This window comes from Dendronephthya gigantea, unplaced genomic scaffold (assembly GCF_004324835.1).
Source record: "Dendronephthya gigantea isolate DGI-Jeju-01 unplaced genomic scaffold, DenGig_1.0 000006F, whole genome shotgun sequence".
NCBI lineage: Eukaryota > Metazoa > Cnidaria > Anthozoa > Malacalcyonacea > Nephtheidae > Dendronephthya > Dendronephthya gigantea.
The window spans coordinates 2,853,305-2,877,903 of record NW_021163016.1 but is presented as its reverse complement, the minus strand read 5'-3'; the positions used below and the strand labels follow the sequence as shown (position 1 = coordinate 2,877,903).

At 39.1% G+C, this 24,599-nt stretch overlaps 4 protein-coding genes and 1 non-coding gene across 6 annotated transcripts; 3 read left to right on the top strand and 2 right to left on the bottom strand.

Annotated features, from left to right (window-relative positions):
- Positions 1-127: 127 nt before the first annotated feature.
- On the top strand, positions 128-6,835 carry LOC114516682. Of its 2 annotated transcripts, none has more exons than XM_028536221.1 (7): positions 128-149; positions 386-652; positions 1,062-1,138; positions 1,250-1,352; positions 1,518-1,627; positions 1,812-1,902; positions 6,653-6,835. In XM_028536221.1, the coding sequence occupies exons 2-6, from the start codon at positions 399-401 to the stop codon at positions 1,847-1,849; spliced, it is 582 nt and encodes a 193-aa protein (XP_028392022.1). In that variant the 5' UTR covers positions 128-149; positions 386-398; the 3' UTR covers positions 1,850-1,902; positions 6,653-6,835. The 2 variants fall into 2 exon arrangements, with proteins under 2 accessions (XP_028392022.1, XP_028392023.1); XM_028536222.1 differs by lacking the exon at positions 6,653-6,835 and adding an exon at positions 2,050-2,130.
- Positions 203-275, bottom strand: Trnak-uuu. Its single transcript has one exon. It is a non-coding gene; the product is annotated as a tRNA-Lys (tRNA).
- Positions 2,094-9,676, bottom strand: LOC114516680 (probable ATP-dependent RNA helicase DHX35). Its single transcript, XM_028536220.1, has 31 exons — positions 9,631-9,676; positions 9,424-9,557; positions 9,036-9,119; positions 8,690-8,698; positions 8,424-8,501; positions 8,075-8,179; positions 7,742-7,873; positions 7,607-7,666; positions 7,346-7,389; positions 7,010-7,078; positions 6,830-6,926; positions 6,716-6,747; positions 6,493-6,574; positions 6,364-6,402; positions 6,050-6,107; positions 5,902-5,955; positions 5,678-5,752; positions 5,575-5,598; positions 5,399-5,447; positions 5,169-5,244; positions 5,019-5,073; positions 4,753-4,848; positions 4,494-4,588; positions 3,667-3,744; positions 3,538-3,586; positions 3,377-3,457; positions 3,089-3,170; positions 2,773-2,844; positions 2,625-2,682; positions 2,465-2,518; positions 2,094-2,365 (listed from the first exon to the last, which is right to left on the bottom strand). The coding sequence occupies exons 1-31, from the start codon at positions 9,668-9,670 to the stop codon at positions 2,324-2,326; spliced, it is 2,103 nt and encodes a 700-aa protein (XP_028392021.1). The 5' UTR covers positions 9,671-9,676; the 3' UTR covers positions 2,094-2,323.
- Positions 9,677-9,996: 320 nt separating this feature from the next.
- Positions 9,997-14,766, top strand: LOC114516869 (borealin-like). The gene is made up of 14 exons (XM_028536462.1): positions 9,997-10,268; positions 10,395-10,489; positions 10,577-10,610; positions 10,877-10,914; positions 11,041-11,108; positions 11,314-11,348; positions 11,456-11,472; positions 11,547-11,612; positions 12,063-12,106; positions 12,375-12,491; positions 12,889-12,933; positions 13,036-13,135; positions 13,302-13,400; positions 13,818-14,766. The coding sequence occupies exons 1-14, from the start codon at positions 10,115-10,117 to the stop codon at positions 13,863-13,865; spliced, it is 960 nt and encodes a 319-aa protein (XP_028392263.1). The 5' UTR covers positions 9,997-10,114; the 3' UTR covers positions 13,866-14,766.
- Positions 14,767-18,002: 3,236 nt separating this feature from the next.
- LOC114516843 (type II iodothyronine deiodinase-like) lies at positions 18,003-23,994 on the top strand. The gene is made up of 3 exons (XM_028536430.1): positions 18,003-19,810; positions 20,759-22,107; positions 22,701-23,994. Exons 2-3 carry the CDS (start codon positions 21,619-21,621, stop codon positions 22,974-22,976), a joined length of 765 nt encoding a protein of 254 aa, XP_028392231.1. The 5' UTR covers positions 18,003-19,810; positions 20,759-21,618; the 3' UTR covers positions 22,977-23,994.
- The last annotated feature ends 605 nt before the right edge of the window (positions 23,995-24,599 follow it).

Genomic DNA, 24,599 nt, shown 5'->3' with positions numbered 1-24,599 from the left:
TAAGATCGGTAAAAAAAAAATCGTAATCGGGTCGTGCGGGCTCTCTCAGTTTGTCTAAAAATATTTAAACTATTTAGTGAAAATGAAGTTATATTTTTCAAATGTATATTTTTCCCTTAGTATCTCTGGTTATGGCAAGTGTGAAGTAGGTAAAAGTTGATTTTTAATAAAAAAAGGGAAAAATAAAGTAAAAATTGGAACTAGCCCGATAGGGGACTCGAACCCCTGGCCCTCAGATTAAAAGTCTGATGCTCTACCAACTGAGCTAACCGGGCAGCTCGAACGAGAGTGTCAAACTGCACAATATAACCCTTGTTCTTCTATATTTTTTCAAATATATTTTCCTCTTTCAAAACATTTCAAAGTCATCGACTTTTATTTATAGGTCAGTGTCCAAAATGGATGAAATCATAAAGGTATTGCAAAATGGTTTTAAAGTCGTTCAAACGACGGTTAAAGAGTGGCAAGAAACACAGCAACGTTCAAATGAAATCGTCGAATCATTGTTGAATCTCAGCGAGCAGTTACAGTGCTGTGAGCAGGGGGGTTACGAGCACGAATTGAGAGATGAATTTCCTGACCTGAAGTCACGTGTTGTGTTTAAAATTATGAAAGCCATGGAAGGAAAGATGAAACGATTACGTGAATTACTGTAAGTAATCCGACTGTTCATTAAGTACGTTGAAACTAATATGAAAACTACTTACTAAAAAATTACACCCCCCCAGACTTTTTGATAACAAACACCCCCCTGCCCCACAATAGGCTCCCCCTGACACTCTACTGTTTCTTTCTTACACCCCTGCTCTTCACCTCAACCTCATAACCATGAAGGTAACCAATCTACATTCTACCTTCTATTAATCTCCTAGGCTAGATGATACCTTTACCTTTCTCCACCCCTTACCCAAGAAATGAGCCCTCTCTATACCAAACCAGCCAGTTTCTCTATCTACTGGTATGGTACATAGAGTTGTTTTTCCACATCCCTATTCTTATCTCCCTTTGAGGTAACCTCAAAATATACTCAATTTAAATATTTCATATTTTGACTATCACAGAAGATCGTTTGAAAGGTTGAAAGATGACTTACAGAAAGTTCGAAATTCAGCAGTTCAAGTTTATTCAGAGTGTTCAGGTAAGTGTTATATTTTATCACAAAGGCTTGCCTGCATGCTTGGTCATGTGTTGTATGCTCAAATGTGTTAACAATACACCAATAAGCTGAACATTGAATGGATTTTTCCAGACAGAGTTGATATTGAAGAACTAGCATCAGGCAGTCCAACATGTCCTCCATACACATTGATGTTGGAATGGATAATAGACATTTCCAGATGGTACAACAATCTGTATCCTTGAAATGATTGCTGGCTTATGCTTGCATCATTCCCTTATCTGGTTATAACTTCCAATTGATAATGAATGACCAGCTAGCATACCATTCATAACAAGTTGGTCATATTGAATGTCTAGTGGCTGTCAAATATATAGTTTACGTTCTTTGACCTGCTAAGATATGAACAGAAAAAAGATTTGGTGAACAACATCAGGTACAGGGATGAAGAGTATTTTAAGTCCTTGATGAGAAAATGGAAAGACAATTCATCACTGTACCAAGTTGAAGGTAAAACCATCAGATCTGATTCAATGTCCTCAAATTTAGAATTAGCCAAGAATGCATTGGTTTTCAGACCATTTATGATCACAATGTATCACACATTTATGATTATAACATCAATCATCAATTCACATTTCTCCATATTTTACTTTGCTAACAATATCCCAATCCATCTTTATATTTTTCACAGGCATTCTGGAGCAGGTTTCGCTGTTCGTAACAACATAAACACTCCACACGCTTTCAATCAAGTGGATGACGTATTTAACACCATGGACAAAGTAAGTTCATACTTATAATTTAGGGAATATTTATTCTTCCTTCCTTCAAAATAGGCTTTATCAACAATAGAGTCGTATTTATCAAAATGAGTTGTAATCTAATCCTGCTACACAAACTTTGAAAAGCACTTCCTTTTTACCTGGTAGTTACAAGAATTCAGAGACATTTATGAAGGATACTTGAAGGAAAAATGAATGGACTAGGGTTTTGGTGTTTGCATTTTTTAATGGTAAAGTTTCTATTTACAAAGGTGGATGTTTTCGAATTTCGATTCTAAAAGGTCTCTTCGTCTCTCCTTGACTTTCCTCAACTGAATGGAATTTCTTGTTTGATGCGGAAATCTTGGATTGGTGTCAATGTTAGATCGGTCATAAGTGAGACAGGCTCTGGACAGTTTTCACTTCTTTTCTGCTGCCTTTCTTAATCTGAGAGTTTTGCTCTTTTGGCAGCCAACTCTCTCGCCTGTAAAATGGTTGAAAACAAATTATTGAGCTTTAATATATCACATTATGGTACCACCAAATTGTACAATGATCGTGATGCTTCTGGTTCAAGACATACCGTGCCATACTCATAGTAATGTGGAGCAAGTTCGTACAACCAAGATGAATCAATCTGAAAAAAAAGATGAGAAAGAATCCAGTCTTCTTCACAAAGTAAAATAATGGTATCTGACTTATTACTGCGAAAAAAAAAATTACAGTCGTTTTTAATAACTCACAACTGTGACATCTCTCATGTATTCTTTCGATGTTTGTAATATCTCGTGGTAAACAACCCTTGGAGTGAAAGGTAACAATGAGACTTTGTCAGAGAGAGAGAGAGAGAGAGGTTAGGATAAAACGGTCTTTCTTTGACTTTGGGCTTACCATTCTGGTGGCTTTTCAGTGTAAAGGACAGAGGTTGGGTGAATATGAAGAGCATGGTTCTCACGGACGCTCCTGTAAACGAGAAATACGATGACAAAGGTAGACTTGATTCAAGCACTCTTTAGAAACTTTCAAAGCCACGTTTTTGGGAATTCAAGGAAGTAGTAAGCAAGAACAGCAAACAGTTTGAGGATTCAATACTTTAACAATTCATGGAGTTACAAGCGCTTCATGATTTCGAGGACTTCATCAATACTTACTTCGAATGGAAAATGATGCATGCGACGAAATGAACATGTTTGTATTCTTATCTCACCTGAATACTCCATCCGGATGTAATCTGGCTGCATTAGCGAAGAACCCCTTCACGATGCAGCGACGGATTGGCGTCGGGTCGTCTATGACAAGTAGAAACATCTCAGACACATCATCGATAGTTCTCTACCTCATTCGACAAATAAAATCTTCGGCAATAAACAGAGTGAAAGTGTTGATGTAAGACACATCTGAGCGCATTGCCATTTTATAAAACCAGGCAGAATTGAAACACTAGAATATATAATTGCGAGCTGCTTTAGCAAGTGTTGAATGAAACTTTACCCACCATCCGCCGACTGAATCGCAACGCCAAACGATTTTACAAGATTTTTGAGTTGTTCTCGAATTCTCACAGCATGACAGAGTCCTGGAACGATTGCAAAGAATCAAAATTGGCCTAATTCTAAAAAGTTATCCAGCGAATTGTAAAAAAATATGTTTTTAAACCTTTGTAGTTTAAGAAATTCTCATGGCACCATTTGGAACTTTTCTTGAACTATATAATGAGATAAAAAAGCGACATCCAATTGCCTACCAAAAGGATATAAGTTGTGTGATGTCTTTGAGACACTTTACCTTTAGGAAACTTTGATAAACATTCAACAAAGTCAAATGGTCTCCTTCGTATACAGAAAACCTAAGTTTCGCTCTGGCCTATATGAAGGAATTGGACAATTCATCAACTCTCATGCATCCTCGTCGGACAAGACATATCACTCTCATACAAACTCTCGCTTGATAACCCTCACCAACTGTCATCCTCGTTTGACCAGGGCATAAGAGTTGATGAAACTCTCATACAAACTCTCGCTTGATAACCCCCACCAACTGTCATCCTCGTTTGACCAGGACATAAGAGTTGATGAAACTCTCATACAAACTCTCGCTTGCTAACTCTCACCAACTCTCATCCTCGTTTGACCAGGACATAAGAGTTGATAAAACTCTCATACAAACTCTCGCTTGCTAACTCTCACCAACTGTCATCCTCGTTTGACCAGGACATAAGAGTTGATGAAACTCTCATACAAACTCTCGCTTGCTAACTCTCACCAACTCTCATCCTCGTTTGACCAGGACATAAGAGTTGATAAAACTCTCATACAAACTCTCGCTTGCTAACTCTCACCAACTCTCATCCTCGTTTGACCAGGACATAAGAGTTGATGAAACTCTCATACAAACTCTCGCTTGCTAACTTTCACCAACTCTCATCCTGGTTTAACCAGGACAGAAGAGTTGATGAAACTCTCATACAAACTCTCGCTTGCTAACTTTCATCAACTGTCATCCTAGCTCATTTTACCAGGACATAAGAGTTGGTAAAACTCTCATACAAACTTTCGCTTCTGCCCTCCTTAACTGATGAAAAGCAATGTTTTCTGGTGATAATACGAACTTACTGCGGCTTTCTTCTCGTTCGATGGGGTGACGAAGACATTCTTAATCTGAAGCATGGCGGCGATGGATAGGATCTCTTCAGAACATCCAAATTCACCTAAATATAAAAACTCCATTCAGTCGGGTAAATAATTTTATAACAGATCAATAGTCTTAGCCAACAGTATTAATTTCAGATCAAACCTGGATAGTTACAAAAAAAGGCCACGAAGGCAATACACTTGCGCGTGTCATTGTCTGGCCTGATTTTCTCAAAGGTACCTGATTCTAAGAGCATTTTAGCCAGCATCGGTTCCAGTGGAAACTCAGCCATATTGACGCCGCACGGGCTGGTCAAACGACCATCATCGTCCAACGCTTTGGGAGAAATTACAAAAAAAAACCGTTCGTGGAGTGAAAGCGTCGAGCTTGAAGACAATCAATAGCCTGGACTATCATAGTAATAAGGCGCCATTCGCTTATACTTCGGAAGAACAGCGCTGGGCGTGTCAGAAGGATTAAATTAATCATTACTACTTCGTTCTCACCTTCCAAAGCATAGAGTAGTTCCAGGGCTCTTATCATGTGCTCTGCTGGAGGCCTCTGGGAAGATAAAGAGGGGGATCCTCAGAAATCAGACACAATGGTATGATAAATACCGTTCTTTAGGTTCCTTTACTGCCGTCCAAACTACATACCGCCAGGAAGTCGAACCGCAAGACATTATCAATCCCCATTGATTTGAGTTGAAGAATGACCGGCGCAAGATTTGTTCTAAATTGAAAGCACAAAATAACGGCAGCCGTTTACGCTTAGCTCTATGTCCTGTGCGAGTACCATTTTAAAAGAAAAGAACTCGTGTTTGGAGCGAGCGGGTCGGAGGGGCATCCTCACACCCTTCCCACACTCTCGCTTCTTGTGAACCAACCTCTGCATCTCCGGAACCGTCGATGGAGAAAGATTATGAAAATCATCCTCTGGAAAAAAAATGACGAGAATTTTGGAATGTTAAAAGCATGATGTGGTCATCCCCAGGAAAGTTGATGCGCGAGCTTGGACACCATAAATTTCAGTGTGGAGTACTGAGATATCCTCAAAGCTCACCCGTATATAATCTGTACGTTTTTCCTGGAAGAAAGGAATTCGGTTAGCAAAACTGTGAACAAATTTTTCACAACAAAAGTTTTCTGTGTGAAGCTTGACAAACCTGATCGAACGCGACCCGCCCTCCCCGCTCTCTGGTCAGCGGATGCTTGTGATACTGGGACAACGACCAGCGATTCTATAATCAATAAGATTATCAATAGCGATTATTTCACATGACCGATATAACCAATAGTTGATATAATCGATAGAGATATCATTGGACGATCGATGAATGAATCATGATATGATATATCAAGATGCGTGATCATTATTCTCGCTACTTACCGAGTCCAGTCTCGGCTGAATATGCTTTGATCTTTACAAAACCACAGTCAACAACTAGAGATGAATTATGGTAAAAAGGTGTTTTTAACCCAGTGAACGATTTGAAATTGAGTGCAAGTAACAGCAGTCCTCGTTCAAAAAACCTTACCATAAACAATACCATCAATCGTGATAGAGGTTTCAGCGATATTTGTCGCCACAACTACCTAAAATAAATCAATAATTTCTGTGTTCACACGAAGAAAGAGTCCCAGTATATGACATATACAGCAGGTCCATTCCGCCTTACATATGCAATCGACTAGCCATTGTGCAAAGGTTCCGATTTGGGTGTTCTGCTGTATGTTTTTAATCTGATATAGTCACAATTCGACAAGTGGAGTGTTATCGAAAGTAATTCAAAAGTACAACGTTTTTTCACAACCGTCGTCGTAGCTATTTATTACACAATCCAAACATTACTTTGCGTTCCTTTGCTGACGAGCGTTCGAAGATTCGCATCTGTTGAAAATGATATTAGAGGTTTGGTTACAGAAACTTCAGCGAAAATTGAGAAACGATGAACGAGAAGTGGTGATAGAGCTTCTCTACCTGCTCTGAAAACGGCAGTCCGCTGTATATTGGTAAAACTTTTAAAAATCCATGTCCTTTTGGCAGAGCCCGTGCTCTTTCACTAAAAAATAAACGAGCTGTTTATTGTTGAAAATGAGAAAGGCTCTTAGCAATCCTGAATGTTCTTTTTTTCTTGCAGGGTTTTAATAAACAACTAAACACAAACAGTTTGGCATCCAGGAATGGAAACAACTTTACTCACATTATCATGGAGACTGCGTTTTCAACTTCATCCTGAAAGAGGGTCGGAAAAGACGCTGAAATTCTGCTCGGAATTGCAGCAAAACTCGCCACAAATAATCACATGAAATCTTACCTGTCCAGTTAAGAAGACCAAGATGTCCCCAGGATCTTCTTCCACGTGAATTCCAATGACGGCGTCCACGCTTGCTTTGATATAGTCTGGCACGGGACTGAAAAAAGAACGGGCTGTGTGTCATAGGTATTTTTACCCATTTACAACGATGGCATTGCGAGTTTTGTTCCACAGTTGTACCTTAAAGCGTAATAGATATCAGTCGGGAACGTCCTGCCTTCCACGGATAGAATTGCCGCCGTATCTTTGCTGAAATATTTGATCAATTCAAGATGATTTTCTGAGCATGCACTTGGAGAAGTGTTCAAGAAACGCATTTGGTGCGTTTATGAGAAACAACAATTGATCGAGATCGAAAAGTTGTCTCTCTGAGAGTGAAATTGTTCACATGTCAAGAGAGACAACTTTTCAATCTCCATCAATTGTTGTTGTCTCTCATAAAGGGTTCCAGTGAAAGTGTTGAAATTGTTCACATTTCAATCGGGGAAGATCATTACCTTTCAGATCATAACCCACCTTCTGTCCTTCGTGATGTTCGTGTTGAAGAAATCTTGAAACATCTATACCATTGAAGAATATAAGGGAAATTATTGTAAAGGGTTACATTCAGCTACTTTATAGAGATCGGTGACTGAGAAAAGCAAATGCGCGGAAGATGCTCCGATCTCTATACTGTTAACTGAATTCATCTTTCAAGTTTTCCAATAAAGGAGGTTTGCGCTGGTCCATCGGTCAGTAGCATGATTAGAACCCAGGGGTCCCAGCCTGCGTGAATACCTCCGCGTCCATGGTAGCAGACGCCACGATGAGCTTCAGGTCCCCTCTCTTCTTTTGAATCTACGAGGAAACATGAATATAAACATTTATCTCAAGACAGAAGAAACATTGAGTGCCGACCTACAGTAATCTCACCTTTTTTAACAAACCAAGTATGACGTCAGTGTACAGCGTCCGTTCGTGTACTTCATCTAACATTACCACACTGTACTTGGACAACAACGGGTCTGCCATCATTTCTCGTATCAACATCCCGTCAGTGACAAACTATTGCATAGAAACATCAAATGTTGCATTACCAACTCATCCCACATTTTAAAGCCTGATTTACACTTGTCCTAAGAATCTGGGATTCCCTTTGTCTGAGGTCACTAGTGCGCAACACCCTTTGCCTATCGGAAAATATTACAATGGATCCCCGATTCTTAGGAGCTAGTGTGAAGTGATTTTTTCAGTTATTTTTTTTACCTTGATGGCTGTTCTTTGTGGGTCTGTGCAGTCGTCGAAACGAATCCGATAACCAACCTCTTGACCAATCATACTTCCCTTTTCCTCAGCTACACGCATAGCGACCTAAAAAGCCAGATTTTTACGCGACGCAAATCAAAACAATTAGTAGAAGATCTCACACATTTGTGACTGTTTTTTTTTCCTTTTTTGCCCTACTGTGGAAAAGCTGTTGTTAAAACTATTTTAGCAAAGAAATTAATGCGACCTTAAACTTTTAAACTTTATCTATTAAACCATTCTAGATTACTTTAAACCGTATTTAAGATGGTTTTCGCTGAAGATATTACACAAGATGTGGATTCTTTACCGTTGTTGCGGCCACGCGTCTGGGTTGAGTGACGCCAATCACTTTACCGTTTGCGGCCAAACCACTTTCATGTAAATACTGCAGTGAGAATGGGGAAAACGTACAATACGTGAGAGATAATGAGGGATACAGTTGGATTGATAATTTGAAAATCACAAAATAGATAATAATTTGTTGTTCTTCATTATATATGAAAATGCTTCGTTTCCAAATTTTCAGTTTTCTTCCCAACCAAGCAGGCAGGCAGTCAGTTGTAGATGGCTTACCTGTGGGATCTACAAATCAAGAATATTTTTCAATACTAGTTTAATTCATCTACCTGACTGTCACTACTGTTCCTCATTGCTCTTCAACAGTCCTCCTCCACCAACTCCTGATTTCTCACTCAAATCTCAATCTTAATTTTATATCATCATTATCCACACTAACTTTATCCATCTTATCAATCTCATTCAATTTTATTTAATCCCTGCAACTTTTTTCATCAGGTATGCTCCTACACCATGCACCTTCTTCAGTACTTCACTCTGTCTAATGCCAGATCATTTTACTTGCCAGTGAACTGTGGTTGTGAGATGAATAAGGTTGAACATCACACAACTATACCATTACCTGAGTTGATTTTCCACAGCCAGTTTCACCAACAATGATGACCGTCTGATATTTTTCGACCAGGTACAAGATGTTGGTACGATGCTGGAGTACAAGAGGTCCAACTTTACATTGTGTTGGGGGGGAGTGGGTAGAGGACATGGATTTAGTGAAATCAACAATAGAGTTACATTACAATTAGAGAATCAGGTTTTCTGGATATAAAATGGATTCCTTTGACATTTCTCAATTAGTTTCTTTATGTTTGCAATTTGAAAAAGGTTTTTGCTTCCCTAGCCCTCTCCACCTGGGGGTTAGCATTGATTTGTGAAAAACTGCAAACATTGAAGTGGGTTCTCTGTGCTCTGGGAAAGCGGATTATGTTAATTAATTTGAAATACCAACATACTTTATACACAGGTAACCTTTGCCTCTGTCTTGCGATAGAAGACGTTACGCCAGGGCTGAAAGCAACCAAGCCTGCCCCTTCCCCCTCCTTCCCTGTACGTTCTAACTGAATTGAAGAGCCAGGGGCCTCGGCACCTAGAAGTGGAACCAAATACACGTCAAACAAGACAAGCACCGCTAAAAACCGAAAGAAATTCTCTTTCCCGACCTGGCTTCCAAAACTGTACTTTCCATCCACCGGAGGCCATATTGCAATCCCGCGTGTACTACACGTCACACGAACGCTGCAGGAAAGCATCGCGAATTTTAGAGCGGCCATTTTGAAAAAGGTTGTTCAAAATAAACCTGAATATCTCTTTATTTAGATTATCATTACTACAATATATTTGATACGCTGTTAAGACAAACATACCCCTAACCCCTGTGATGAGTACTTTTTTCAATTTTTTTTGTTAGTGTAGAAAAAATAAAAAGCAAACACAAAAATGTGGGCAAAATGTGTAAAAGCTATCCCTTAATGCTTTGTGATAACCTGCTTGCGGGCTGCGCCACGCGCGAAAATCGAAATATTTTTTATGTCGGTTTAGATTTGAAATTTGTTTATAAAATTTGAAACAAAAAACCTACCAATTTTCGTCGTTTTTTCGATAGGATTTTAGCGTAGAAAGGAAACTTCTAGCATTGAAAGCATTATGCCTGCAAGGAAGAAGCGTGCGGGGACGAGACAGGCGAAAACCAAACGAGATAATAGGCCAAAGTTACCCGAAGGAGATTTCAACACATCGATTAGTAATGAGGAACAAAAAAGCAAGTTGGATAACTACATCATAGATTACAAGCTTCAAGGTATGGTGAAATTGGAGTAGTTTTAATAGCACAATGGAATACATACATTGTATTGTTAGCAGATACAGTATAGCCTTTTATGTGATCAATGAATGATGGTGCTCTTTAAATTTCATTTCTTTATAGTTGCATGTAAAATAGACAAGATGAGAAAGTCTATTCAAACCATGAGAGGACTTATTGCAAATTGCTATAGAAATGGTGTAGTTGGTTTAGTCAAGGTCAGTTCGATTGTGATCATTTGTGATTTCTGAAGAAAGCAGCATTCTTGATAACACTGACTTTACATCTTTCTTTATCATTTGTAGTGGGTCAAAGACATGCCAATGGAGGAGTTTCTCAGTGAGTTCTATTTCAGTGGAATTAGAATATCCCTTAAGCCTGGTTTCCATTTAGTTCTTGTTGTTCTTATCAAGTGAAGATGAAATAATCTGACTACATACAGTACCTAAAAATTATGGAGGATAAATGTCCCTTGGAACATTCATTGTAACCCGAGAATTGTATACATGCAGTAAATATGCAATCTGTGTCAAATAAACTAATAAAATCTAGGTTAAAGAAATCAACTGGGTCTCAACTAATGATAACTTGAAATTCTTGTTTAGGAAGAGGAGGAAGTGTTGATTTAATTGTGAATACTGAGGTATTGACGAGACAGATGATTTTTCATAATATGTATTAGAAATCAAGTTCATCTGTGGCATGATTCTTCTTTGCAATTAAGCTGAATCCTGCGTAAAAAAGTGAATGTTTCATTTCTCTTCCCAAGGTTCATGCAAGTTTGAATGAAATGGCGAACAACCCAAGAACCATTTTGGGTGCATCAAAAAATAGCAGGTGAATATATCACTTCACTTTTTAACATAGATTGATCTATTACCCCCCCTCTCTTAAAGACAAGGTAAACCTTTGCCAGTTTTTTGAAGCCTCTTAACTTGTGGTAACTTTGAAAATTTATATGTAGAGAGTTCACAACAAAAGTAAAGCTGATTTGAGAATAAGCAGTCTGCATAATCTTGATTCATTTTCTTCACTTTTTCAGACCACCTTTGCCAAACGTATCAAACAATGTTTCAGGTGAGACTTTTATCATTTACATCAACCACAACAACTTTAACCTGTCAATGTTGCTTTTTAGCAGGAAATTTTCAAATAACTGATCGTTTTTTTCTCTGTTTTTTTAGGTTCAATTTCAGACCAGGTTTGTGTATTTGTGAGCACCTTGTTTCTCTTCTTCTTATATTTTGAAATTAAACTGAATGATTTTTGAATCAGACACAGTCCTTAAACATGACAGCAAGCAATGTTCAAACAGCTGGTAAATCAACTCGCAAAAAAAAGGTATCTCGTAAAAAGACTCCATCAAGTGTATATAATATATATATATACATATATATATATATATATATATATATATATATATATATATATATATATATATTATATATATATTATATTAATATATATATATATATATGATTTGTAGTAGGATGACACCGAGTGGCAGCCCGCCATGGCAAGCAGAAAATTCTACTTGACCACGGCAGGATTTGAACCCGCGGCCCATTCCCTTTCCCGAGTACCATCCTCTCCTAATATATATATATATATATATATATAATATTATATATATATATATACATATATAGTACCTACCATATATATTGTAGTTTGATTTCAAAGAGAAGGAGTGATTTGATTTCAGGTTTTCAGGAAGGTTTGATTTCAGAGTTGTGATTTATTTACAACAAGCTGTTCTAACAATGTTATTATACTATCCCTTCTTCACAGTTGAAACCAGAGAATTCGGCACCGCCAACTGCAACTCGAACCAGGTAAACTGACTTTCTCAAAATTGCAGCATTTTTTCACACCTTTGTATTCCCCGAATAGATATGGATTTCTACCCTGTGAGCATTATAACTTGGCTAGTACATTCTTTAAGTAGTTACCTTGTTAGTTACCTTGTTAGTTACCTTGTTAGTTACCTTGTTAGTTATCTTGTTAGTTATCTTGTTAGTTACCTTCAAAGTACACGAATCTGACTAGCCATTAACCATAGTCAAAATTTACTTATTCTTCTGTTTTCCTTCCTCTTCCAAGTCGCCGTCTTCAAGCAAAATCAGCCTCGTTCAACAACGAGGTTACGCCTATGACAAGCACCAGCACTCTCAGCGTCATAAACCATTCCATGTTTGTCACACCTAAGTTTGACCCCAGGTTGGTAGAATAAAGATATTTTTTAAGACATTCGTCAGACAGTGTGGTAAGATATATTGAAAGGTGTTTGAGGAACATTGAACCGCAATAAGCTCAGGCTGTAGGTTCGAACCCATATATTATTAGTGATGTGATTTTCAAATTTCAAACTTTGTTCAAAATCACAACTGTGGTTCTTATTATGTAAAAACATATATGCAGTTCTCCCTGGAGTGAAAAACTTAACTTTTTTACAAAATTAATGTTTTCTCAGTTGGTTTTTTCGATTTAAATGTGTCTCAGAACCATTTTCAATATGCAATTGGCTTATAAATTTGCCTCAAATAAATCATCCTGCTTTGGAAACCGCATGCATGGAATTGACCCGTTTTAATTTTGCCTAAATTTTTTTCTATAGGTTACCAATTCCTAAGACAGCAAGAGAACCTAAAGCGGGTGAAAGGTTTGTATCATCTTTTGAGTTTTGATACCGGTAAAAAAGTGCTTGTGAACTTGAAATGATTTTCAAATATTGAAATATTTATATCGATGATGTTTCATATAGCGTGATGTCATTGGCCGGCTCGCCGCTGAACTATAATAATTCTAAGCCCGTTACTGGAGTGTCTGCTCCACAGATCATAATCCCTCTAACTGGTGGAAAGGTGAGCGAGAAGACTTAAACATGTTGTTGACATAATGTGATTTTTGACAGCATTTCCACCGCTTGCAAAAAGCGTAGCTTCGTGCAAACTGTTTGCGAAGACGTGTGCATGTTATGAATTCAATGTGTCTCGTGTTCATAGGCGATGATAATGGTTCTTTTCCTAGGTCATGCAGCTAAATATGGATGGGAAATTATCCATGGGCGATCAGGAGGTCGAGGTTGTTAACGACAGCGTGGCTCAGCAAAACATACGACTTCTGCAGGTAGAGCTAAATCCATAGCACTGCATGGCTCCGCTAACAATGTTATACCATTTTTCACGACACGTCATTGCCGAAATCTGGCTTGCCGAGTTGCTAAAGTCGCGCCAAGCTGTTGAGGTCTCGCCGAAGTTTAGTCAATGAATTGTCCTTGATGATGGCAGGGAAATAGTTTTTCTTTTCACTCGCTTACCTTCTCACCTCTCAGGTGACCTGCTAAAATCTCGCAGACTGATCCAGGAACGAATGAGCACACTTCTGCATGGGCGAGGTCAATCTTGTGAAGTTTCCTTCTCTAAACCCCCGTCAAAATTACCACAGGTCTCTTCAGCCAGAACCTCTCAGCCCCACTGAGGAAAGGCCCTTGGGAACGGCGTGCGTTCTCCCCGTCCGTTATTTATTCTTCTTGTTTGCTTCCAGGAGAAACTTTCGAAGCTGATGAAAATGCCGAGCGAGGAAATGGAGTAGTTTCATGAAACAAGCAAGTTACGTATGACAACTTATAAAGTAGCTACTAAACATACACTAAGGGTGAATTGCACGCGCAGGGGGGGGGTGCGTTTAATGCGTTTAAGTGAATTGCACGGGGGGTGATGCACCGACGAAAGTTGCACGGGGGGTACTATTCGGAAATTATGTTCATTGCGATACAGAACTGTTCGGAAAAGATAAAAAAGACTAAATATCGTAAAGCTGCGCTCGTTCTGATAAACTGAAAAAAGACAACTGAAATGGCTGAAATATCTCAGCCGTTAACGATTCCATAATGTGGTTGTTTCTGATCTTCCTGTTTAGATCAAAAGCAGTCCGTAGTGCGATTTGTCACTGCGACGCATTATATGCAAATTTTTACACATGCTGTTGTCTTCATACAACCAAGCCCAGTTTTTGGTGCAATTAAGTTTTATGTCAATAGTCGCACCAAAATAAGGGCCAAGAAGACAATTGTATGAAATTGAAGCCTTCCCCTGACCGATTACAGCGGGATATGCACTTTATTCGGCCCTGAGGTGGCCGAGATTTTTTTTTATGAAACGTGACATTTTTTCGTGGTAAATCGCTTTCAATTTTTTGGTGAACTCTGTATCGTCTCTGGATAATATCGATAATCGGTTTCATTTTTTGAAGCATTGCCTCTGGTATAGAACTTAGGAGGTGTTGCTATATTGTTCCTTTCCTATAGCCTCTCCCCGTTGGGGCTGTATCTGTATATATACATATTCTGATAAACGGTGACAATTGTTTAAAAACACATATAGTAGAATTGAAATTCGTTAAGTATCTTGCGTATAAAGTTCAGGATAGCTGTACAGTAAACGAGTCTTCAGGCGATGCAATGCATTTTATATAAATAAAGTTTTGTGAATAAGGTTTGTTGGGACTATGATTGATAGAACGCGTGTTTAGTGCACTGTCCATCTCGGTAATGCCTGTGATATTGCAAGAAAGTAATTTACGATATATATTTGAGTGAATATCGTTTGAAAATCTTCAAAAGCTATAATACCGCAAATGATTTAAACAATTAAGACTGCTTAGATTGATGCAATGAAAAGCGTCTTGACCTTGGTCGAAAAGCTCCCTGTCTGGGACATAATTAGTGGGAGAAAAAATAATAAATCTTGCCGAGAAATGGGATGGCGAGTGATCACTTAACGTCTGATTTAAAAAAGCACAATAAAAGTCACTTTGACAATGATAAACTACCTGGTGACCTTCAGGCCGTGGTGCGTGGTGGCGTAACTGTTTATGGCGTCGTCTTGATGGATCTTTTCCGATCTTCGAAATATTTCGCGTGCTTGCGTGACATGCGTTTGGAAATACGCGCGTCCATGGCGGGAAACGATTGACAGTCACGCGATGCTTCATGCCATGCACGGCTCCGTGAGGAGCGTGGGTTTCGAAATACACACAGGTTTTCTGTCTGCACGCTTTTAATTAGAAGACCATTAATCTGAGGTATATTGATTACATGCACAATCACTTGGCGCAAACACAATAAATGGTTGCTATACAATGATTATTTAAGACACGAGGTATATCTGCATGCGATCTGTAAACATATATCATGCGGATTTGTAAGGATTTGTAAATGCGGTGTCTGACTGTCTGTGAAACACTAAAAACTGGTTGAAATGTTAACAATGTAAAAGATATCCCTGTGGCAGATATTCATCGTGTCCAGTGTCTTTGGCAAAGTTTCTAATCCTAGTGAAAAATATATAACTCATTCCATGACCACGGTCGTAACCACGCACGCGAGATAATCGTGTGGGTAAACATCAAAGTTCTTAATTTTTTAGGCAAATTTTTCATGGTCAGAGTAAGAAATCAGCTTTCCACGCAATATCTCTTATTCAATTGTGCACTTGCCGCTATATAAATTAACATATTCTCCATCGACGCAAGCGAAATATATTTCACGCATGATTTTGCCAAGAACTGTAATTTTCTCATGCATTATGGGGAGTGCTAAAGACACACGAAATATGCGGACAAAATACGCAGACACTTTGGAATCAGACGCGCGCACACATCAAAGCAATCATTAGCAAAATGAGATATAATAAATAGCTCGTGGCTGCTCTGAATAGGCTCGTTTCAGAAAATATACATTTCTCGATGAAAGCTACATTTCACCAGCTGCGCTGCGCGCGAATACCCCCAAAAACCTATTATCTGCATGGTTTCTTGCGAATATATCATGTAGTCATTCGGAAGTCGAAGCACTTCTAAGATTAGGATAATCTAATAATGTTTGACGGTTGTATACGTTAAGGAATTTACGATACGATCTGTATTGTAAACAAATCCATCACGAATGTCCGGCGTTTTCGTAATAGCTTCGTTTTATTATCATTTGAGTTGCTCTCGAGCACAGATAGATATCTCTAAGGAATTCATGTGGCAAAACAAAATGCACGATATTTTTCAATTCGGGGAGAATATCTCATCTTTAGATAAATACAACTTTTATTTACAAAAACTCGGGCCAACTCTGTTATCAATGTGCTCGTATTTGCTCGTAACAAATCCGGAATTACAACTTTGCCAAGCTTGCATGCGTTCTCCGGTTTCTTCCTGTCAATATTGAGGGACGCGTGTTGTATTTGGCCCTGTGGTTGCTGTTCAGCCAAATACGGATGTGTACAATATAAAAATGTACAACTTTCTGTCGGCTACCCGTCGGGCAAAGGATATTGGTCGAATTCAGAAGTGATTTTCTAAACGCGAATTGTAAAAAATGCTTCAAAATGCGCAAGCATCTCCATTCGTGCTATTTCGAGCACAAAAGCAATATTCACAAAGATATTTGATAGATTATATTGTTTGCCGCAGATGTTTATCCTCAAGGCGCCAACACGTTGAACTTTTAATTTTTTCTCCCAGTCAAACGCTAGACGATTTTACTTGCCAGTGAAAAGTTACTGACAGTCGCAGCTCAAGACTACTCATGCACAGACAGTGTCTTATTAATTTACTTCTTAGCACGGCGTTGACCACTCTCATTGCGGTGTATGACAAAATGCGGCATATATTATTTCATCCTGTCAAAAGCCAGACGATTTTTTTCACCAGCAACACGGAACGCTGCCAGTTAATGGGGACCCTAGCAATTGCTTCATATTTGCGGGTGTCTCGAATGATTTACGTATACTTTCAAAAACGAAGTACATATAACCATGGTCTTCTTGACTGCTCTAGTTCAATTCCCTTATCATAACCAAACAATATGAGATACTTCGTTGATAACTACAGGCATAGCCCCGATTTAGAACTTCCGACCTAAGTGTCGCTATCTCGTTGCTATACCATGACACGAACACACATAATCTTTGTGAAAGAGTATATATCACTATTTGTGTATATTTTTCTATTCAAATGCTTTCAATTTATGCCTTATCTCCAATTTTTATTAGCTGTTCAGCACGCCCATTGTGAAAAGCAGTTTTAACTGACAATGTTAGCGTGTGTAAATAAAGGTTCTATCATGATCATAGTCTACGTCTGATCACTCCACACTTCTCAGTCTATACCGGCAGAACTGTTTTAATGGTCTAGCTATGCCAAACCATTGCACACTTAATCACCGTTACTGCCTGGATCAAATTCAGGAAGCTTCAGAAAACAAGTAAAATCGAGAGTAATTTGCGCGCTTGTTTTGTGGTAAAAAATTGTTCTAGAGACGAACTACTGACGAAATAATGTATACGCTCTGATGTGAAACAAAGGCTGGGCGATTCGAAAACGCGTCGTAGACACTGTGATAACCAGCAATTAAATCATTTACAGGCGACGCATGCTTCAAGATAATTATAAGGCGGAGGTCTTAGGAAGCGTGTTTTGCAAAACACATCACGCAAACGCAAAGTTCTCTCAAGCGTAATAAAGCTGGTAAAGCTGCTATACATTCAGCAGACTGATGATCAAACTACTCTCAAAGTTCACCTTTTTTAATCGACGAGCAAACTTTGTAAACTCACGAAATTTAAGCTTGAATTTATAGAAAGAATAATAATAAGAAAGAATAATAATAATAACCAACGGATGTGTTTTCTCAAGGAAAACCAGCGAGCCTTCGTTTGTCCGTGTCGACGCATGAAGTGAACACAATTTCGAAACTATTATTTCAAATCATTTTGCATCCATCAATTCTTACGAATCTTTTGCGCTGCGGATAAAATGCAATATATGCGTGCGCACCATGCACTGGTAATTCGATCGATGTCGCGTTCATCGTAAACCTTGGTATTTATTTAACTTCTACTATAAAACTGTTCAGCTTTCGATCTTTTCGCAACAATATTTCAAGTACAATTATATAGGACAGGAATCAGCGTGTCTGGTTGCAACAGGGGTGATCGCATGCATGTATGTATAGGTGATGCATGTAATATCTTTAAGCACTTGGAGGTTAAATATGCGTGCACATGCTTGTCTTTATATCCGTTTTACAATGTACATCACTACTTGTAGTCCTTGTGCCGTAGTCAGGTTTCTGTCTTACACAAACGGTGGCAAAATATCACGCCATCCTGTGGCCTCGTTTCTCGACGGAGGAGATATGCGTCGTTAGTTCCGCACGCAGGTCATTTTAGTACAGACTGCACGGCAGGTCCTGAAGAATCTCTTACAAGAAAAATCTCTTTTAAACATGACCCAAATGCGTCATACCGGCGTAAATGCACAAGAATTTTCATTCAAATTCCCATCATTAATTGTATTGATCGAAATAACGTTCACTATGACGATTTGTGGCCCTATTTCCTATTCTTCAGATTTCCGTGCATGGTCACGATTTTTGTCGCGCCATTTCCCACTTAAAATTTCGTTAAAAATGTTGTTTCGTTGCAAACTTGTAAACCATGTCTGAGAGGAATTGAAGAAATTCAGCAAATCTATTTTGATGAAAAAGACATGCACCTTTAATCTGTGTCTTAATTATACTTAGTCTCCTAAGACGTTCATAGCAATTTTTTGAAGCGGTAAGGTGCAGACTTTACCCATCTGTCACAGAGACTTTGATAGGGTAGATAACGGGCCTTAAGGTCAAAAGAATCTCCGTTTTTTTTTTTTTCAATGTTATTAAGTGTTGCCCATGTCCCCCGCCAATTAGTCTTCTATGTGAAAATCCAATATATATTTGTTTATCTACATGTTGATGGCATATTATATGTGGTATATATTTATGTATAACCTTACAATTCATTTCATCCCATATTCCCGCCTTTTAACTACAGTCGTTGTATATTTCAGAACGTGTTTATATTATATTCTATAGAATTTGGTCATGCAGTTTTAATATATCGTATTTTAGACTTCCTTTATAGCAATAACCACCATATTCAATATTAGAAATGTGTGAATACAAGTGTTTTTCGTGTATTTCTGACGTTCTAGCAGGCTCGTGCGCAGACACTTTAACTATATCGTAGGCTGCAAGGTCAATCCATCGCTGCCGTGTTGTTATGAGCCAGAGCGCTTGCGTGACACTGCGGTAGAAACGAACGATTATGATTAACGAACAATAAAAACACCACTTGACATCTTAAAGATCCTTGCACACGAGCCGGAATCCAAGTGTGTAGACCATTGCTGGGAAAGATTTTACTAACGTATCAGTTAAAATAAACTCGATCTGTGCTGAATTGGACACAATTTCAAACCAGGTAAGTATATATAATATCTCAAAATGCCTTAATTTTGCAGTATATCTCTCGGTATTTTCTGCTCAAAACGTGTATGACGACCTAATTACTTTCCCCCGCCCCCCACTGATTTTCAAACAATTTTCACGGCGCTTTAAATCGTGAGACATTCGTGCGTGTGTAAATATTACAGGGCCAGAGAGCAATCAAGACTTATAAACAGCGGTTGGGTCACGCTAACCTATTTCTTTGGCTCGTCGTTTGGTAAGTATTTCAAAGGCATGAACTCATAGTAGATAGTATATATTTGAAGATTTTTATAGCGATTTTGATTTGGTAGGGCTATTTCCAGTGTGCATGCAAGCCTGAGACATACATTCCAGAACTAGTTGTGTATATATATAGCGCAGTGATATATAGGTAATGATAAACTTTGCCTAACTTTCGAACAAAGAGTATCTCAAAGTTCTCTTCGTTAACCGAGGAGAGTGCTTATGACGACCTTGCAGTGCTATTTAAGAATCCACCTACGTTATTACAGTTTTAATATCGCGGGTATATGTTTTGCAAAGGCTGGCGTCTGCAACGCAAAATATAGCTCATAATATGTAGGTGAATACTTGGGCTTCAAATTTCAATTCAAATTGAATTTCTGCGAATATATAAATATAGCTAGCATGTTGAAATTAAACTTGTGATTTTTGAGTTGAAAGGGCCATGCATGCAGCCCTGCTCCCCTTGCCCTCCGTTTCGATGAAAATTTGCGGTACCACTCTTTAGTTACACGTCACCAAACCCTCCCGATGAAATGCGATGAGAACGAACGAGTAGTTGAGAATAGATTCGGTGTCACTCGGTAAAAACGGTTTAAAACAAATACCAGCACACGAGCATCATATCAGAAATGCCATGCATGCATACGATTCGCGATATCTATAAATAGGATTTGCAAAAAAAACGCGACGATTTGCGCTAGCTTTTCGCCCGTAGATTTCATACTTTTCACGGGAAAGGTTTTGAAAACAGTCCCGGAGAATATGCATGTATGAATCATGCACGCATTCACACGCATTTATGCATGCATCGGACGTATTGATATCGGACCAAATCAATTGAGTCATCATTGAAGTAGAATCGTGCGATATTAATCCCCTGACGAATTCTACACACGCAGGTAAGCTGATTTACTCTTGTTGTGTGTATTTTTTCCAGCTATCTCGTTCGGGACTTGACATACCCGCAAATTACTCTAAGATACGAGCGGCGCACGTGTTGCCACAAGATTCCGACGCTATCTCGTATTCGCGTGAGACGACAAATATAGCGTGATTAAACGCATCCTGTTCAACTGAGAACTCACGAGATCCTTGTTAAAGACGCGTTTATACATATATCCACTGGGCACCCTGGCTTGGATTGCATGTTCGCAAGTGGATTTGTAAATTCCGATAGAAAACCCTTCCACGTTGCGCCGTTGCTGAGTCGATACTTGGAGCGACTTGAACAGTTTCCATCTCCGAAGAGATTTCCATCGCCCCAAAGTCGTTACAGTTCTTCGAACTCCTGCCTTATCGCGAAATTCCAGAGGACATACAAGCATTCGCTATAAGAAGATAAACAGAACACTCGAGATTACGTGAAACCCGAAGACCTTTTGCTCTGCCGAGTTCACTGTTAAGCGGATTGCAAGCCATTTTGAGGCTAAATTCTATCCTGATTCAAAAGCAGTTCGTGCACAGGTCTACATTAACGGTAATAATTACCATTAACTTTGTCGTAGATACTGAAATAAAAGAGGTTTACAATTGAGTGAAAGGTTACACTCACGAAGGCGACAATTAAGGTTATAACACAAAAGTGTCCAATAATAATATACAAAGGAGGACTCTCAAACTCCAAGTAAAAGGCCAGTTATCAAGAGAAGTGCTAAAATTCTTTGCTGTAAGCACTTCGGTTCAAAGAGTCTTCAAGAGTGAAGTTGTCATAAAAAGCGAAGCAAAGATTTGCTCGTAGACTGCTTAACGATATAAGGAACATAGTGACTTTGAGTAGATCTCGAATATACATGCACCATGGCAGTTAATTCGATTGTGATTCAAAAGCTTCGCGAGTTCCTCTTGTTTCTGCAGCTCTGTTGCATTTTCGTGATCGGGAATACAATCCTGCGTTTATCCTACGCGCAACGGATTACCTCGAGCATTATGGAGAATGCAGCCGGAATGGTTTTGCCCGAAGAGATCTTCCGCAATGCGCTGTTTACACGCGAGATGATGAAGGCGCTTTGGGAGGTGTACGTTTTGGACATGAAGAAATCCGCCTCGTATGGTCAGAAGGCACCGGACCCAACGCTTGTCGATCCAAACACGGGCGAAGAGAAGCATTTATCCAAAGCGCTGGACGTGCAGAAACTGCAAGTGCTTGCCTTTGGGAGTTACACTTGTCCAGTGTTTCGCCGAAGATTCACAGAGCTGCAAGCATTGGCAGAAGAGTTCCACCAAGTCGCCGAGTTTTCAGTGATCTACATCGACGAAGCTCATCCTTCTGACGGTTGGGCGTTTAAGGTAAGACTGACTTTCAATCGTGTTTTTTTTTTAAGGAGGGCTGCTTACGACTCAACTTGATCTGTTTGAGTGGTGTGTTCTCTGGCAGTTAAACGCTGTGACATTATGATATGCATGCATTTCGTGAACAAGATTGAGTTTTTACTTCGATGTCGCATGTTAATTTGTTAATATAAAAATGCCCCGGGTAATGTGAATGTTTTTCTAAAGGGCGACGTTTTACGAACGAAATTATCGAGCCGTATATATAATATCTACATACACGGTGAATCCATGAACCATATATAATCTCTTCAGGGTATCGCTCGGAATGGAAAGTATAATAAAATACTCCCGCATGTTTTTTCAAGTGCATGTTTTTCTGTCTATATACAACAAACATGTTTTCCTGCATGATCGACGTGGAAACGGAACACTTTACGTGCTACGGATCTTCTTGAATCAAGTTCCTTGTCGAGGGAACTTGTGTCGATTTAACGCTGGGCCCGGCACCCTTGGATGCATGGTTCACCCCCCTCCCCCCATCATTCGTTTATAAACTTACCCATATGTGTGTGTAATGGTGTCTGAAAGGGTGCTATATCTTTTGACAGGACGAAGTTGAAATATCTAAGCACCAAAGCTTGGAGGATCGTCTCAACGCAGCCCAACAATTCTCCTCAGCGTATTGCAAGCACTCGCCAATACGAATGTTCGCTGACTCGATGAAGAACGAGGCGAGCACGATGTATGGCGTTGGTGCAATCCGCTTGTACGTTCTTTACAACGAGACTGTTTTATACGAAGGTGGAGTTGGCCCCACGTATTACAACGTGGAGGAGGTGAAGCAAGCAATCAAGACCAGAAACGAGTCGTGTGTTGTGGTATGATGCTGATGGGAAACCTTTTTATCTGATATTCTGCTCAGATGTCAGGAATACAATGCAAGCACACCTTTCGTGGGACCTGAGCGTCTGTCAATGCGAGGATACTTGCTCGAAAGCTGCCAGGTCAATGCAGCATCCTGGGTTTACGAATACATTGGAATGAAATAACTATACGTTAGAGCTTATATAACAAGTTGAACGTTTTAACATTTATAGTCTTTATCAACATAAACGTTCTTGTCTTTCTCGTTGGAACTTTTTATTGTTGAATGAAAAGTCTTCCAACGGAAATTCACAACCCATTATAACCCGTAATAGTTGGTAAATGGCTATCCGTATAACTTTGTCGGGAAAAATGCTTCCTTATACACAGTCCTTAAACACTTATATGGCAATTCCTTTCGAGGTAACATCATGTGGTAGCATGCACCTTTCAAAAACAGAGAACTGTTAACGGTTGTCTAACTCTCGCTCTCCTAATATATTCATCCTAATAGCTTAGCCCATGCATGCTCTGAGGCGGTTATTTAGCATAGCTACGTACTGCAGAGTGAAACGTGCAGTCCTTTATTTCAATTTGTTAAAGTAACCGTTGATGGGTCTGTCCTCATGGTTGAAATTGCCTATTGTGTTTGAGGGAACACTTAAGACGCACATACGTAATACACGCAATGTTGAAGTTTGAGTGAATACGCTGGTGACGTTTTAACAATTTGTCACAAGAATATGTGTCCGCGCACTGCAAAGCGCTCGATCGTTTGCCTCAAGAGCTGTCAACATGTTGTTAAAACCTGTCATCGTCCAGCGGTTCTCGCTGAAATGTCTTCTGTGACATATATACTACACACAGTTTCATTATTAGTGTTTGTAAGATGAGAAAATATAAACCGACTACAAACAAAAATATTAATACTTGGGTCGATTTAAAAAATCCCCAAATATATTGTACAGGAATAAAAATGACTGTAATATATGTAAATAAATACCACGCCATATACGTTTATAGTGGTCGAAATAAATGAAACGCAATTTTTGAATAATGCGTATTGTATTGTACTTTACGATTTGAAATTGGTGCCAGGTCAACGACACAGAAGACCTTCAAAGTTAATGTTAAATTTGTCCTTTTACGTTCTGTTGTTTGTTTTGAAGAGTTTCTACTGCGTCAGAAGTGTGAGAGACCCTCTTCTTTTTCCGTGTGATTATAAAACCGCTTAGAGTAACGATCACTTGTGCTCAGTATACTTTTGGGGAACACGTAATTCCGCCCATCAACTTTGATTGCCGTGGCGTATTTGCGTAGCCAATGTGCGTCAAAATTATTGTGTTCAAAGAGGGTCACGTTATCGCATCACTTTAATACGACCGAACCCAAACTTTTTTAGTCTAGGTGTAATTATTAAACGCCAATTTGTCGGACGACAATCGTGCAATCTCTCACATCAGGTGGACATTGGTAAAAATAAACGCACGCCAGCCTTTTAAGTGCCAAATCAATCCACCCAGGGTATAGCATTGAAATACAAGCATATACACTATTGATTATGTTGGGTTGTATCATTCTGGAAGCAATACGCACGAAGCATATGTTTTTCATGTACGAAGAAGAAAAGCGTAATTCCAAAC

Bases quoted from the DNA above. Each gene is read 5' to 3' on its own strand.
- LOC114516682 (XM_028536221.1), top strand. From the start codon at position 399: ATGGATGAAATCATAAAGGTATTGCAAAATGGTTTTAAAGTCGTTCAA. The intron at 653-1,061 runs GTAAGTAATCCG...TGACTATCACAG, and splicing joins AAACGATTACGTGAATTACT to AAGATCGTTTGAAAGGTTGA. The intron at 1,353-1,517 runs GTATCCTTGAAA...TGACCTGCTAAG, and splicing joins TCCAGATGGTACAACAATCT to ATATGAACAGAAAAAAGATT.
- LOC114516680 (XM_028536220.1), bottom strand. From the start codon at position 9,670: ATGGCCTCCGGTGGATGGAAAGTACAGTTTTGGAAGCCAG. The intron at 7,874-8,074 runs GTAAAAAAAATA...TCTATGCAATAG, and splicing joins CACAAAGAACAGCCATCAAG to TTTGTCACTGACGGGATGTT. The intron at 5,245-5,398 runs GTTGGTTCACAA...CTTTCAATTTAG, and splicing joins ACGGTTCCGGAGATGCAGAG to AACAAATCTTGCGCCGGTCA.
- LOC114516869 (XM_028536462.1), top strand. From the start codon at position 10,115: ATGCCTGCAAGGAAGAAGCGTGCGGGGACGAGACAGGCGAAAACCAAA. The intron at 10,490-10,576 runs GTCAGTTCGATT...TATCATTTGTAG, and splicing joins GTGTAGTTGGTTTAGTCAAG to TGGGTCAAAGACATGCCAAT. The intron at 11,109-11,313 runs GTGAATATATCA...TCACTTTTTCAG, and splicing joins GGTGCATCAAAAAATAGCAG to ACCACCTTTGCCAAACGTAT.
- LOC114516843 (XM_028536430.1), top strand. From the start codon at position 21,619: ATGGCAGTTAATTCGATTGTGATTCAAAAGCTTCGCGAGTTCCTCTTG. The intron at 22,108-22,700 runs GTAAGACTGACT...ATCTTTTGACAG, and splicing joins CTGACGGTTGGGCGTTTAAG to GACGAAGTTGAAATATCTAA.